Below are 11,367 nucleotides of genomic sequence, written 5' to 3' on the forward strand. Positions count from 1 at the left end.
AAATGAGTGGATAGTCAGACCGAGTAAAAACCATTTATAGATTAAAAACAAATTTAATATTATTCAGAGCTGCATTTTAGAAGCAATAACTAGATTTAAAAGAGCCGCTTCTTCATCTTATTCTGCACATTTAAGGATTTTCTGTGAAAACAAACAACCCAGATATTCTGATGGGACAGAGAAGACAAACTTGTGTTTGGAGTCCAGGTTCTTACAGCTGCACACCCTCAGTGAACACCTCTGCATGTCCAACACTTTTATGGAGAGTAGAAGAAGAACGAGTCGGCCTGTGGGTCGGTAACACTTTATTTACGCCTTTATTAATCACATGGTTCAGCTTTGCTCTCGACAGTCAAGCAGCAAAAACAAAAAAGTAGGAAGAGTAAAAAGAAAACTCAAACACAAAGATGGCCGCTCCCCTCCACTCAGCAGGGGGTCGTTTTTGAGAAAAAACATGGCGGTGCGAGGGGGAGGAGCCTGAGCCAGACAGCAGAGCACGAAGGTGAAGGTGGAGCAACGACAACAAAGTGACACCAAAGTGAGTCGATACAGAAACGAGTGCAGAACAGGTGAGGAGTGCTTCATGAGGTCGAACGTTCAGGTGCATCCGAGTGTTCAGCTGTCCGCCCTGACGACGCGTTCACGAGCAGCCGGGAAACATCAGCACCTGGGGGGGGGGTGGCGGCCAATCGGATCCCTGCTGTCGTTCAGTTAATCTTCAGACACATTTAAAAAGACACGATGAGGAAACAAGGGCGAGGACTGCGTCGGGTGGTCAGTACGGGTTCCACAGGAGCTGGTCGGAGAACACAGGGACCTGCTGGTCATCAGAGTCTGCACGGAGAAACAAGATGGCGGTGAGCCGACAAACAGGAAGTGAGCACATGTCACAGAACAAGACCCCGATCGCCTGTCTTGTCAGCAGGTTTGATGTAACCACAGCGTCAGTCCTCATGTGACCTCATGTCCCCACAGTCTGTACTTCAGGACTGCTTCAACTTTTTTATTCAAGTAAAAAGTACTCAAAGTAAAAGTGGCTCCTATTTGTGTGCAAAGCTAAACGAACCGTGCAAGTAAAACAAACACCTGCAAATTCTACTTCAGTACAAATACTTCGTTACTTCCCACCTCTGGATCTGACCAAGCCCCGCCCCAAACCAGCCAGCAGGCTCGCCCTCAGGAGTCGCCCCCTGCTGGCTGAGTTACCTCACCTTGGCCGTGGTCCGTTTCCATCAGGAGGTGGAGCCAGTCGGTCATGCTGTCATCGGTGGTCAGCTGACTGCTGAGTGAGTAGTTCAGGCCTGGAGGAGAGCGAAGCGCCCGGCGGCTCGCCTCCAGCTGCAGAGAAACAAACACAGGAATAAATAAAGTCACCGATCAGCTGATGTTGCGTTTTACAGAGGACGTTAAATAAAGTTAACGCATCTTTAATGAGCCGAAGAATTTGATTGGTGACTGATTACCGGCGACACGGGGACGGTCCAGGCTCCAGGCAGCGCTGAGGGCGTGGCGGCCAGCAGAGGAGACACAGAGGAGACTTTAGAGGATGCTGGAGTCTCCTTCTCTCTCTGCTCGTCTCCAACATTCTCAAAGAGGTCAGAGGTCATCTTCTCTAGCTGACTCTGCCTAAAGAGAGAAAACACTGATGATGTCACAGAAAGGCCTCCGCTGACGAGGACCATTTTCTGGATAAATGTCAACTGGCGCTGGGTTCCACCTACAGCTGCTCCACGGGGTCCGGCGTGTCGGCGGCGTCCGGCTGGGCGCCGTTCGGAGGGTCCCACAGGTGCAGCGCTCGCCTCCACAGACGCACCTGCATGTCCCAGGAGCGCCGGCTGTACTTCCTGTACTTGTTAGGAGTAGAGGGGTGGAGCTTAGGATCCCTCAGGTGTCTGAGGAGGAGGAGAGAAACCAGAGAGGCGTGTCAGCGTCGACGTTTGAGGAACCGTTGTCCGATTCTCGGCGTCATGCTCCGGGTTTTTACTTGGGGACTTGCTGGATGTAGTTCTGGTATCCGCTGGTGTTCTTGCCGTACTGGATCTGTTTCTGCCGCCGTTTCAGAACCGCGGCGTTGGTCTCCGTGTTGGTCGGGTCCGGCAGGCGGGGGTAACAGCGGCTGATGTGGGGCCTTCACAGAGCGACAAATTAAAAACGGAACACAGAAACCCAGTGAAGAAGAGACTCCAGCAGCGTGCAGTGCTGCAGGCAACGCCACAGGCCAACACAGCTCAGGGGCGTGGCCTACTGCCACCTGATGCAGGGTATGCACAGAGCAGGCCAGAACCTCTGAATGTCCCTCGTACTCACCTCCTGCTGTCCACGTCGTCCGTCCCCACGGCCACGCTGCTCGTGGACACTTTGAGGATGCAGCGCTCCAGGATGGAGGACCTGAGGAAGAACACCTGCATGAACACCTGCTGTGGTGACCTTCAGGTTTCAGTCCACGTTTACTGGTCCACGCAGGATTAGTTGATCCTGATAACGGCTCGTTAGCCTGGATTAAAGAAGCCAAATACCTGCGTGGTTTGCCGCTGATGACTCGCTCTTGTCCTCGCATGCCGCCGGCGCCACGAGGAGACGGGATCGGAGAGACGTTACTGCAAAGAAGAGAAAGGCGTCAGGAGAAACCACGGCCTGCAGAGGGCGCCGTCTCTGCTGCGCTACACTGACCCCGCCCCTCTGCAGGAGAATTTCATACCTGACCAGGCTGTCGTACACGGAGCTGCAGCCGGGGAGCAGCCACGGCTCGGGGGCAGAGCATCCCGAGGCGGTGGTGGTCAACACCGGGTCAGAAAGGCTGTTCCACATGGCCGCCGACCAGCCCTTCGCGCAGACACACGACCACGGGCTGAAGAGGAAGCTGCAAGCAGACACACACCCGGTTTAGAGAGTCCAGGTGAGACTGACGAGCTCACCTCAGGTCACTGAGCGATTCAGAGCCCTCAAAGGGTCGTTGACCCCCCTCCCCTTGTCAGAGTCGTTGTGATGATGATGGGGGGTTAAGCACTCAGGATTCACACCTGGACTCATCCAGGCCAACGAGTCTCGGGAGACCCCTCCCCCCACCCCCTCCTCACTGCTTTCAGCCCAGGTTTCTGTTTGTGGACGAGCGCCATGTAGAAACTCTACATCATTTCCTGTTTCTGTCGCTACGCGAGCGGTCACACGTCTGTCAGTCTCATCCTGAGACGTCAGCACCCCAGTCTCAGCATGCAGATGTTACAGATGTTTTCAGTCGACTGATGGAACAGCTCATATTAATAAACTATACAAAGCTCGACCACACGTCCCGAGTGTGTCCCTGCTCACCTGTAAGCTCAGCCTCGTCACGAGTCTCATTTCTGGACATCACGAGGTCACAGCTCAGGTCCTTCAGGTCCTTCAGGTCCCTGAAGGACCTGAAGGACCTGAAGGACCTGTGAGTCAGTCCTTCGTCACTGACTCACAGGTTCGAGCTGCTGCTCTCAGAGTTTAAGTGTTAAAGATACGTGTGTGTTTAAAGTCAGTGCAGAGGTTCCACAGTCTGTGAGGCGGCGTGCGCCAAACACTCACTGCTCGTGTTTAAACTGACATAAATAAGCTGTTGGTCTATAACATGTGAGACAGATGTGACGTTTCCTCATGAATGATATCCAGTCATGTTGAGCCACAAACAGCATTCCTGTGACAGGGTGGAAGCACCAATCAGTGTTTGGCAGAGTCTTCTGTTCATCCTTTATCTGTCCAGTTTAAAAATAAATCTCTTTTTTTAAGAGTAACCTGGCCGCCAGGACCGTGTTCACCGACACACGTAGAGATATTACACATGAACACCAAAAACATTGGAAATCAGTTTTTGGCACAACAGCGGGAGCCTGGCAGCAAGACCCGGGGCCGCTGCAGGTACAGAGAACACAGGTGAGTCCGCAAACTCATACCGAGAGCTGACGTCACGAAGCGCAGACCCAGCGCGTGTTTAAAGAGAACAAACAGCCGGAAACCACACGAGACGAAGCCGCCCGAGAACCTGTCCGCGGTTCGGGTTTGTTCCGTCTCACAGACATCAGCTACTTCGCCCGCTCAACTTTACAAAGACGCCAAACAAACGGAACACGAACAGGTGCAGCCTGAGCTAAGAGTCCCAGCTGTGATTGGCTGAGCTCAGCTGCAGGTGAAGACAGACTCGTACCTGGAGGACAGCGGCGGGCTCTGCTCTGCCGGTTCCACTCTGCTCGCGGACATCTTCGGACTCACAGAACACGTCGGTCCGCTCTCACAGCCTTTAATGAGCGGCACCTGGAGCGGAGGGGGCGGGGCCGCGAGGAGGGCGGGGCCTCACCTTAGCGCTTTAAAATGAACCTGGTTACGCTCCAGCTGGTCCCTGATTTGTTTTATTTTAAAATTCTGTTGATAAACAATTTTTTATTTCAGGAATTACATTAAATTTATTGCTCTAAACAATAAATAAAGTAAATAAAGTCAGAAACATATTTATGGCTGATTCTAAGCTCAGTGCTGCAGTCAGGCCTGTTTCTCCTGTTTCATCTTATTCAGAATATCATAGCGAGCCAGTTTCCTCATCCTATCACTGATACAGTCAAACAGTATTTAATCATCCATATTTATCACATTAGACATTTTTCGTCTTCAGCACCGGACAGACAGAAGAGCTGCTCAGGTCCCCCACACCAGCAGGGGGCCCCCAAGAGCAGCTGAGTCCCACAGACAGGCTGATAAATGGATATTGGTTGTGTGTGTGTGGACTGTGAGGTATGATAAATCTGTCATCACTCTGATATCACAACAGGTTTAATCATTCACCAAATCTGTGCTAACGCCAATCTGACACAAGCCGCTAACATCTGTGCTCCTGCGGTGGGTAACGAGGGCTCTGTGGGCTTTTGTCTCAATCTGACTTCAATACTTACTCCAACCCATCAAAAACTCTTGAAAGAGCTCATTGATGATCTGCAGAGGAACGGTGTATTTGACGTTTCAGGCTTCAGAGCTCATCCCAGTACAGAAACAACTTTAGTGAAGCTCATAAAGGATCATAAAGGATCTTCTTATGTTCTAACTTTCTGCTTCTTAATTCAGATCAAACTGAGGTTATTGTACTCGGCCCTGAAAATCTTAGAAATATGGTATCTAACCAGATTCTTCCTCTGGATGGCATTACCTTGGCCTCCAGTAACACTGTGAGGAACCTTGGACTCATTTTTGACCAGGACATGTAATGGTAAATGGTAAATGGTCTGTATTTGTATAGCGCTTTACTTGGTCCTAAGGACCCCAAAGCGCTTTACACTATACACAATCATCCACCCATTCACACACACATTCACACACTGGTGATAGCAAGCTACAATATGTAAGACTGCTTTCTTCCATTTGCGCAACATCTCTAAAGTTAGAAATATCCTGTCTCAGAGTGACGCTGAAAAACTAGTTCATGCATTTATTACTTCCAGGCTGGACGACTGTAATTCATTATTATCAGGAAGTCCTAAAAACTCCCTGAAAAGCCTTCAGCTAATCCAAAATGCTGCAGCAAGAGTCCTGACAGGGAAACTTCCCACCCAGCGCTCAGCAGTCCTGACAGATCCTGACGCTGAGCTCAGAGCTCGCTGCTGTCAGTGCTGCAGGCTCCAGGCGTCGTGCAGATGTGAAGGTTGGTAAACCTGCTGAGACTGAAGCAGTGATGGGTTTGATAAAGGCTTCGTTCTGTCCTCGCGGGTGTTGATGGGATTTATTTTGTTCGGGAATGACCAAATCTGTTTCCTGTCCGCGCTGGGGCCTCGTATCCTCACCTCCTCTTCTCCTGCAGGTGGCGCTCTTTCTATCTCTGTTGAAAAAATGACGCTACAGCGGCTGCCGTCATTTCCGGTCACAAGTAAACAAGATGGCGTCAGGCAGCGGGGTGAGTTTCTGAGCGTTTCTTCTTCTTTAGAGTAAAAACATGAAAGCTCGGCGGTGTGAGCAGGGCGTGTTTCATTCTCGGGATTTGTCGTAGTCGGGGGTGTTACCGGGTCCGGTTCAAGCCGGTTCTCCGTCTTTAGACAGCTGTTTGCAGCGCGCTTAGCTAGCATGCTAACCGTGACCCTGTTCAGCGTTTCCGGTTTCATTTCAGACGTTTTCTAAACGTTATGCCAGTGCTCGTTAACCCACTCTCTGCTGCTTGGCACTTCGTGTTTGTTCTTGTCCCTCCTACAGCTCGGAAACAGATTAGCTGATCAGTGTTAGCCTGTTAGCGCAAGCGGTGTGACTTCCGGCCTGTCAAAATAAAAGCTTCACCTCAAAACAAGGAACTCAGCTCAGGCTTGAATTAAAGTGTTTTTATTTCAGCTATGAAGACTTGCTGCTTTTCTGACTTTAAGATGATCTGTATTTTAGTGATAAGCCACATGTTTGATTTGTAGAGAGAGGAGGCAGCAGGTGGAGGTGAAAGTTAGACGTCTTTATTTTCAGAATCAGAATCACGTTTATTGGCCGTGTATATACGCAAACACATTCAAGGAGTTTGGTTCCGGTTGACCCTCAAGCACAGCAATGTAAATCACAACAATATGTAAACGACCCAATGCGCGCGCACGCACGCACACACACGTGTATATATCTGTCTATGTATGTATGTGTGTATATATGTATATACATCCGTAAATACCCAGTCTAAATCTTATATACATAAAATAGAGGATGACAGAAGTTTAGCAGTTAAAAATAAAAGCTGAAGCTCAGACTAATCAATAATACCAGAAATGATTAATGATTTCATGTCACTGAACCAATGTTTCTGTGGATTGTGATTTCCACTCTGTGATCAGCTCTGACAGGAAGTGCGGTAACGGCAGCGTCTCTCTTTTCTCTTCCAGTCGAGTAAAAACGACTTCCGGCGGAAATGGGACAAAGACGAGTACGAGAACCTCGCCCAGAAACGTCTGGTGGAGGAGAGGGAGCGCGAGCGGCGAGATGGTAAGAACATCAGCCGCTCAGAGGGAGGAGCTTAGGCTTTCACTTTCTGTATTAACCTGTCACATGTTGGCACCTTCAGGAAAAACGGCGCCGCCGGTCAAGCGGGACCTCCTGCGTCACCGGGACTACAAGGTGGACCTGGAGTCCAAGCTGGGGAAGACCATCGTCATCACCAAGACCACACCGCAGGCCGAGATGGGCGGGTAAGACCAGATTCACACGCCATCGTCTCTTCAAGTTGTCGTGCAGACTGAGAACAAAACAAAAGCTGAACGAAAGCAACCGCTGACGTGACGTGTGATGTCACAAGTCAGCTGCAGCTGCTTTACAGGTGAAAATATGGCGTGATGAAGGCTCACTCACTGACAAGGAGGTCAGTGTCAGGACAAGCTCCGCCCACACTGTCAGCTGAAATCAATAGAGCTCTGTTCTGTCCCACAAACGTATCTGATGACCTCGCTCAAAGTTTGGGCTGCTCAGCTGCTGCCGCCATTCTCCTTATATAGGCGGAGCAAGGATATACAGGTGACCTTTTTTCTTCCTTTGGTGTTTCAGGTATTACTGTAACGTGTGCGACTGTGTGGTCAAAGACTCCATCAACTTCCTGGATCACATCAACGGCAAAAAACGTGAGTTCACAGCCAAAAACACCTGATCAGAGAGGAGGCTTTTATTTTGAAAATCATGTCACACACATCATGGCTGATGTTCTTCAGTGTGAACAGCAGGTGGTGTGTGTGTGTGTGAGCAGATCAGAGGAACCTGGGCATGTCGATGCGGGTGGAGCGCTCGTCTCTTGATCAGGTGAAGAAGAGATTCGAGGTGAACAAGAAGAAGTTGGAGGAGAAGCAGAAGGAGTACGACTTCGAGGAGCGCATGAAGGAGCTGCGGGAGGAGGTGAGGAGGAGTTTCATGGATCTCGTGAGGCTTTCGGGACGAGCGCGTTCCTCACGGGTGTCTGTGCTGCGTGTCTTTAGGAGGAGAAGGCGAAGGCGTACAAGAAGGAGAAGCAGAAGGAGCGGAAGCGACGGGCAGAGGAGGACGTGGACTTCGAGGAGGACGAAGAGATGGCGGCAGTGATGGGCTTCTCTGGCTTCGGCTCGTCCAAGAAGAGCCACTGAAGCTCCGCCTCTCTCAGGCAGGAAGCAGGTTTCTACCCCGCCCTCTCTACATCAGACGGAGGTTCGGACTTAGGCGGAGTGGCATCGGCGCTCGTCTTGGACTCTTACTTTGTTATTTACAGCCAGACTTTTATTTTGTTAGTCCATTCAGATATAATCAGCTGCTTCCTGCCGCTTACTGGATGCTGATTAAGTGTTTCTTAAATCCTGCAAGCAGTAAATACAACAGGTCAGAGGTCGGACAGGAAGTAGCTGTCAGCAGTGAGGTGTTCAAGGCTGCACAGAAAAAATCTGAAATTTTAACTTTTGATTTCCTCGGGTTTGTTTGGGCTTCTTCACATAAAGTTTTGATTCAAACACACAAAACGTAAAACTTTATTTAAAGCACAGCTCAGACAGTTTGATCCCCCGTCTGTATCAGCCCCTAGGCATGCTGGGAAATTCAAATTGTAATAAACAGTTTTTGTTTTTTTTAAATTTCTGATTGTTGTTTGTGTCAGTGAACGCACCACAAAACCCAGGCTGTTTGTTCCAGACATCAGCGTGACGCTTGCCTTTCAAGAGTGACACTCATTCAAGGTCAGAGGTCATCTTGCAGGAGCTCTCCTCTCTTCAGGAACTCACTCTGCAGGAGATACAGGAGAGGTGGAGGAAGATCTCAGCCTGGGCGTCTATTGTCTTGTGTAGTCTGGAAGATGAGTGGATGACGGGGTGGGTGCAGTTTTCTCTGAGGTGGGGTCAGGTGGGCTGTCCCAGGCTCTGTGGGGCCGGGCGGCGCTGCTGTTCTGGGCCCTGGTCCAGATGGGCCTGGGCCCCCTTTCCCTGGCGGGTTGCGGAGTATCTTCCCGCTCCACCACAATCACCCACACATGCAGGGCCTTGGGGTAAAGGTGTGTCACCAGGGTGCAGAGGAGGCAACCCCCCCCTCTGTCCCCTTCTGGCTGCCTCTGCCTCAATTTTATCCCACAACTTAGACACTCACATTACTCACACTCTCATTACACATACATATAGGATCTTGGGGGTGGGCACGCTACACGGACTCCAAAAGACCATCAGGGTGTACACCTCACCCCTGGCGTCGTTGCCCACCTCTCAATTTTAAATACACGTAGACACTGAGGGCTATCAGGAGGGGCTATGTGCTTACCTGCTGCTCTCTGGCAGGTAGCTCCATGTCCTCCTGGGTTTTAAATGCACCTTAGAACACACATGCATCAACACTACAATGAGCGGGTGGAGGGAGGTTTGGAGTCTTCTCTCACCCCCGTTCTCTGCGGCCTGCTGGAGCGGGGGGGGGGCAGGAGGAGGAGTTGGCCGTCCGACTGGGGTCTGGAATGTGGGGCCTCCCTGCTGCTGCGGAGTCGGGGCGGTCTGCTTCTCCCCACTGCAGGGAAAAGGGTAACACCACCTGGGTCTGGGTGCAGTTTCCCCCTCCAGGGGCAAAGGTACCTAGACCCGGTTCTTAGAGTACGCTTGGGGAGTGTGATTGTGTGTACAGCGTCTATCTATGTCTGTCTCCACATTGGGTGAGTGTTGACTAAGTGCATATGAGAGCATGAGGGTGGGAATGGATGTTTGTATCTGTGTGTGCCTGTATGTCTGTGTCCATATGTCAGGTTGGGTATCAGACGCCACCTCTCTGGGGACATCTCAGGCCCTCCAAGGTATGGAGGCCTATCTCCCCCCACCACTTCCCCTGCCGGTGGTGGACTCCCTTAGACGTCGGTGCGTTGGTGGTTCTTTGTGTCCGGGGATGGGCGTCCAGGTACACACCGGCTCACTCCTTGGTGGCTGCTTGTCGGGGCCTGGAGCCTGGGGCTCGCTCGGGCCACTTCGGGGGTGGGGTGCCCTCGGCCTCTCGGCCTGGGGCTCGGTCACTCTGGCGCAGCTGGCTGCCGGCGGAGCTCACGGGCACGTCACTGCAACCCCCCCTGGCTTCTGCTCCGCGGCTGCTGAGTGACCCCTCATCTGGGACTCTCCTCAGCTCTTTCTGGGACAGTGGCACGGCTGCCCCTCTGTTGGTCTTCCTTGGTCTCTTGTGTTCTGAGGGCCTCTGGATGTCTGGAGTTTTGATCTCCTCCATACCTGCTTCATGCCCTGGAGGACGGGGCTGTGGCCCCCCCACACCCTCTAGCAGATCATTACATGAAGGAACCTTTTAAAAACAAGCGCGTCCATGCTCACAGGTGTACACACGGGTGCTCACACACACAAACTACACCCTTTTTGGCTCCTACCTCAAAGCACACTGTGCGCTGTCGATATTACGTGCTGCACAATAATGTTTAATATTTAGTATTTACTGTTATATTCCCATAGATCATCGTGATGTTGTTTATTCTATTACTCTTTTTCTTCTGCTTGTTTTCTTTTTTCTTTCTCAACAGGTAATTGATGGATGTATTTTTTTTTTGTCTGCTTATTCAGTTGGTTTTTGTTTTTTTGCCCTTCATCCCCGTCCCTCTTCCCCGCTGTTTTTTCCCCCCTCTTCCTTTCTCCCCTTTCTTTTCCCCAGTCAAGTCTGTCCCGTATCTAACAAGTGAAAATAAAAAATAAAATAAAAGGTGAATCAAATAGACCAATAAGGCAAAGCTGGGATGGTCCATTTGGTAAAGTAAATCCGCTGGGCATCTTTCTTCGCCTTTAGACAATAATTCTGCTGCAAAAGAGCCAAACGGGACAGGCAACAACAACAAAAACGTAATTACTCAGTAATAATCCGATCGCCCTGAGTCACTCACACAGGCCCAATCAGCCAGCAGCTGTTACTCTGTTTCTCCTCCTCTGAGTTCTGCTGTCCATACACTGATCGCTTATTGTGATTGGTCTAATGCTGCTGGCTCCGCCCCATTCATGTGAACGTGTAGGTTAAACTCTGTGGGCTGAGCTCACCTTGCCTTCATCAGAAACGACTCCTCATCGTACAGGAAGTGCTGCAACCATCCCAACATCCAATCACAGGACAGAGATTATCCTTTCACCTGTGTGTGTGTGTGTGTGTGTGTGTGTGTGTGTCAGCAATCAGCCAATAGCATTAATAGAAAAATCACTTGTTTAAAACAGTCGACCTCGATCAGAGTCAGCAGACATGAAGATCATTCACAGAAAACCAGCTGCATCCCTGCTGCTCGCTCAGGTGTGCAAACGTTTTTCACACCTGTGGGGTCGGTCAGTCTGACCCAACAGGTGCAGTTACAGGGCTGACACACTAGAGGGCGCCACGCAGAGCTGTGGGTCCGTCAGCCTCCTGCAGATTTGAGCTCTTCTACAATGTTTGTGGAAGTGTGTGAAG

At 50.7% G+C, this 11,367-nt stretch overlaps 2 protein-coding genes across 2 annotated transcripts; one reads left to right on the plus strand and one right to left on the minus strand.

The window, feature by feature from the left end:
• Window positions 1-288: 288 nt before the first annotated feature.
• On the minus strand, window positions 289-6,857 carry slbp2 (stem-loop binding protein 2). Its single transcript, XM_084941198.1, has 9 exons — window positions 4,169-6,857; window positions 2,699-2,860; window positions 2,517-2,597; window positions 2,308-2,388; window positions 1,985-2,128; window positions 1,722-1,892; window positions 1,464-1,626; window positions 1,212-1,338; window positions 289-834 (listed from the first exon to the last, which is right to left on the minus strand). Exons 1-9 carry the CDS (start codon window positions 4,219-4,221, stop codon window positions 776-778), a joined length of 1,041 nt encoding a protein of 346 aa, XP_084797324.1. The 5' UTR covers window positions 4,222-6,857; the 3' UTR covers window positions 289-775.
• zmat2 (zinc finger, matrin-type 2) lies at window positions 5,808-8,549 on the plus strand. Its single transcript, XM_084941235.1, has 6 exons — window positions 5,808-5,899; window positions 6,852-6,951; window positions 7,031-7,154; window positions 7,507-7,580; window positions 7,703-7,848; window positions 7,929-8,549. The coding sequence occupies exons 1-6, from the start codon at window positions 5,882-5,884 to the stop codon at window positions 8,070-8,072; spliced, it is 606 nt and encodes a 201-aa protein (XP_084797361.1). The 5' UTR covers window positions 5,808-5,881; the 3' UTR covers window positions 8,073-8,549.
• Window positions 8,550-11,367: the final 2,818 nt, after the last annotated feature.

The sequence above is a fragment of the Perissodus microlepis genome, chromosome 10 (genome assembly GCF_051167445.1).
Source record: "Perissodus microlepis isolate ML-2025 ecotype Zambia chromosome 10, ASM5116744v1, whole genome shotgun sequence".
Classification (NCBI taxonomy): Eukaryota; Metazoa; Chordata; class Actinopteri; order Cichliformes; family Cichlidae; genus Perissodus; species Perissodus microlepis.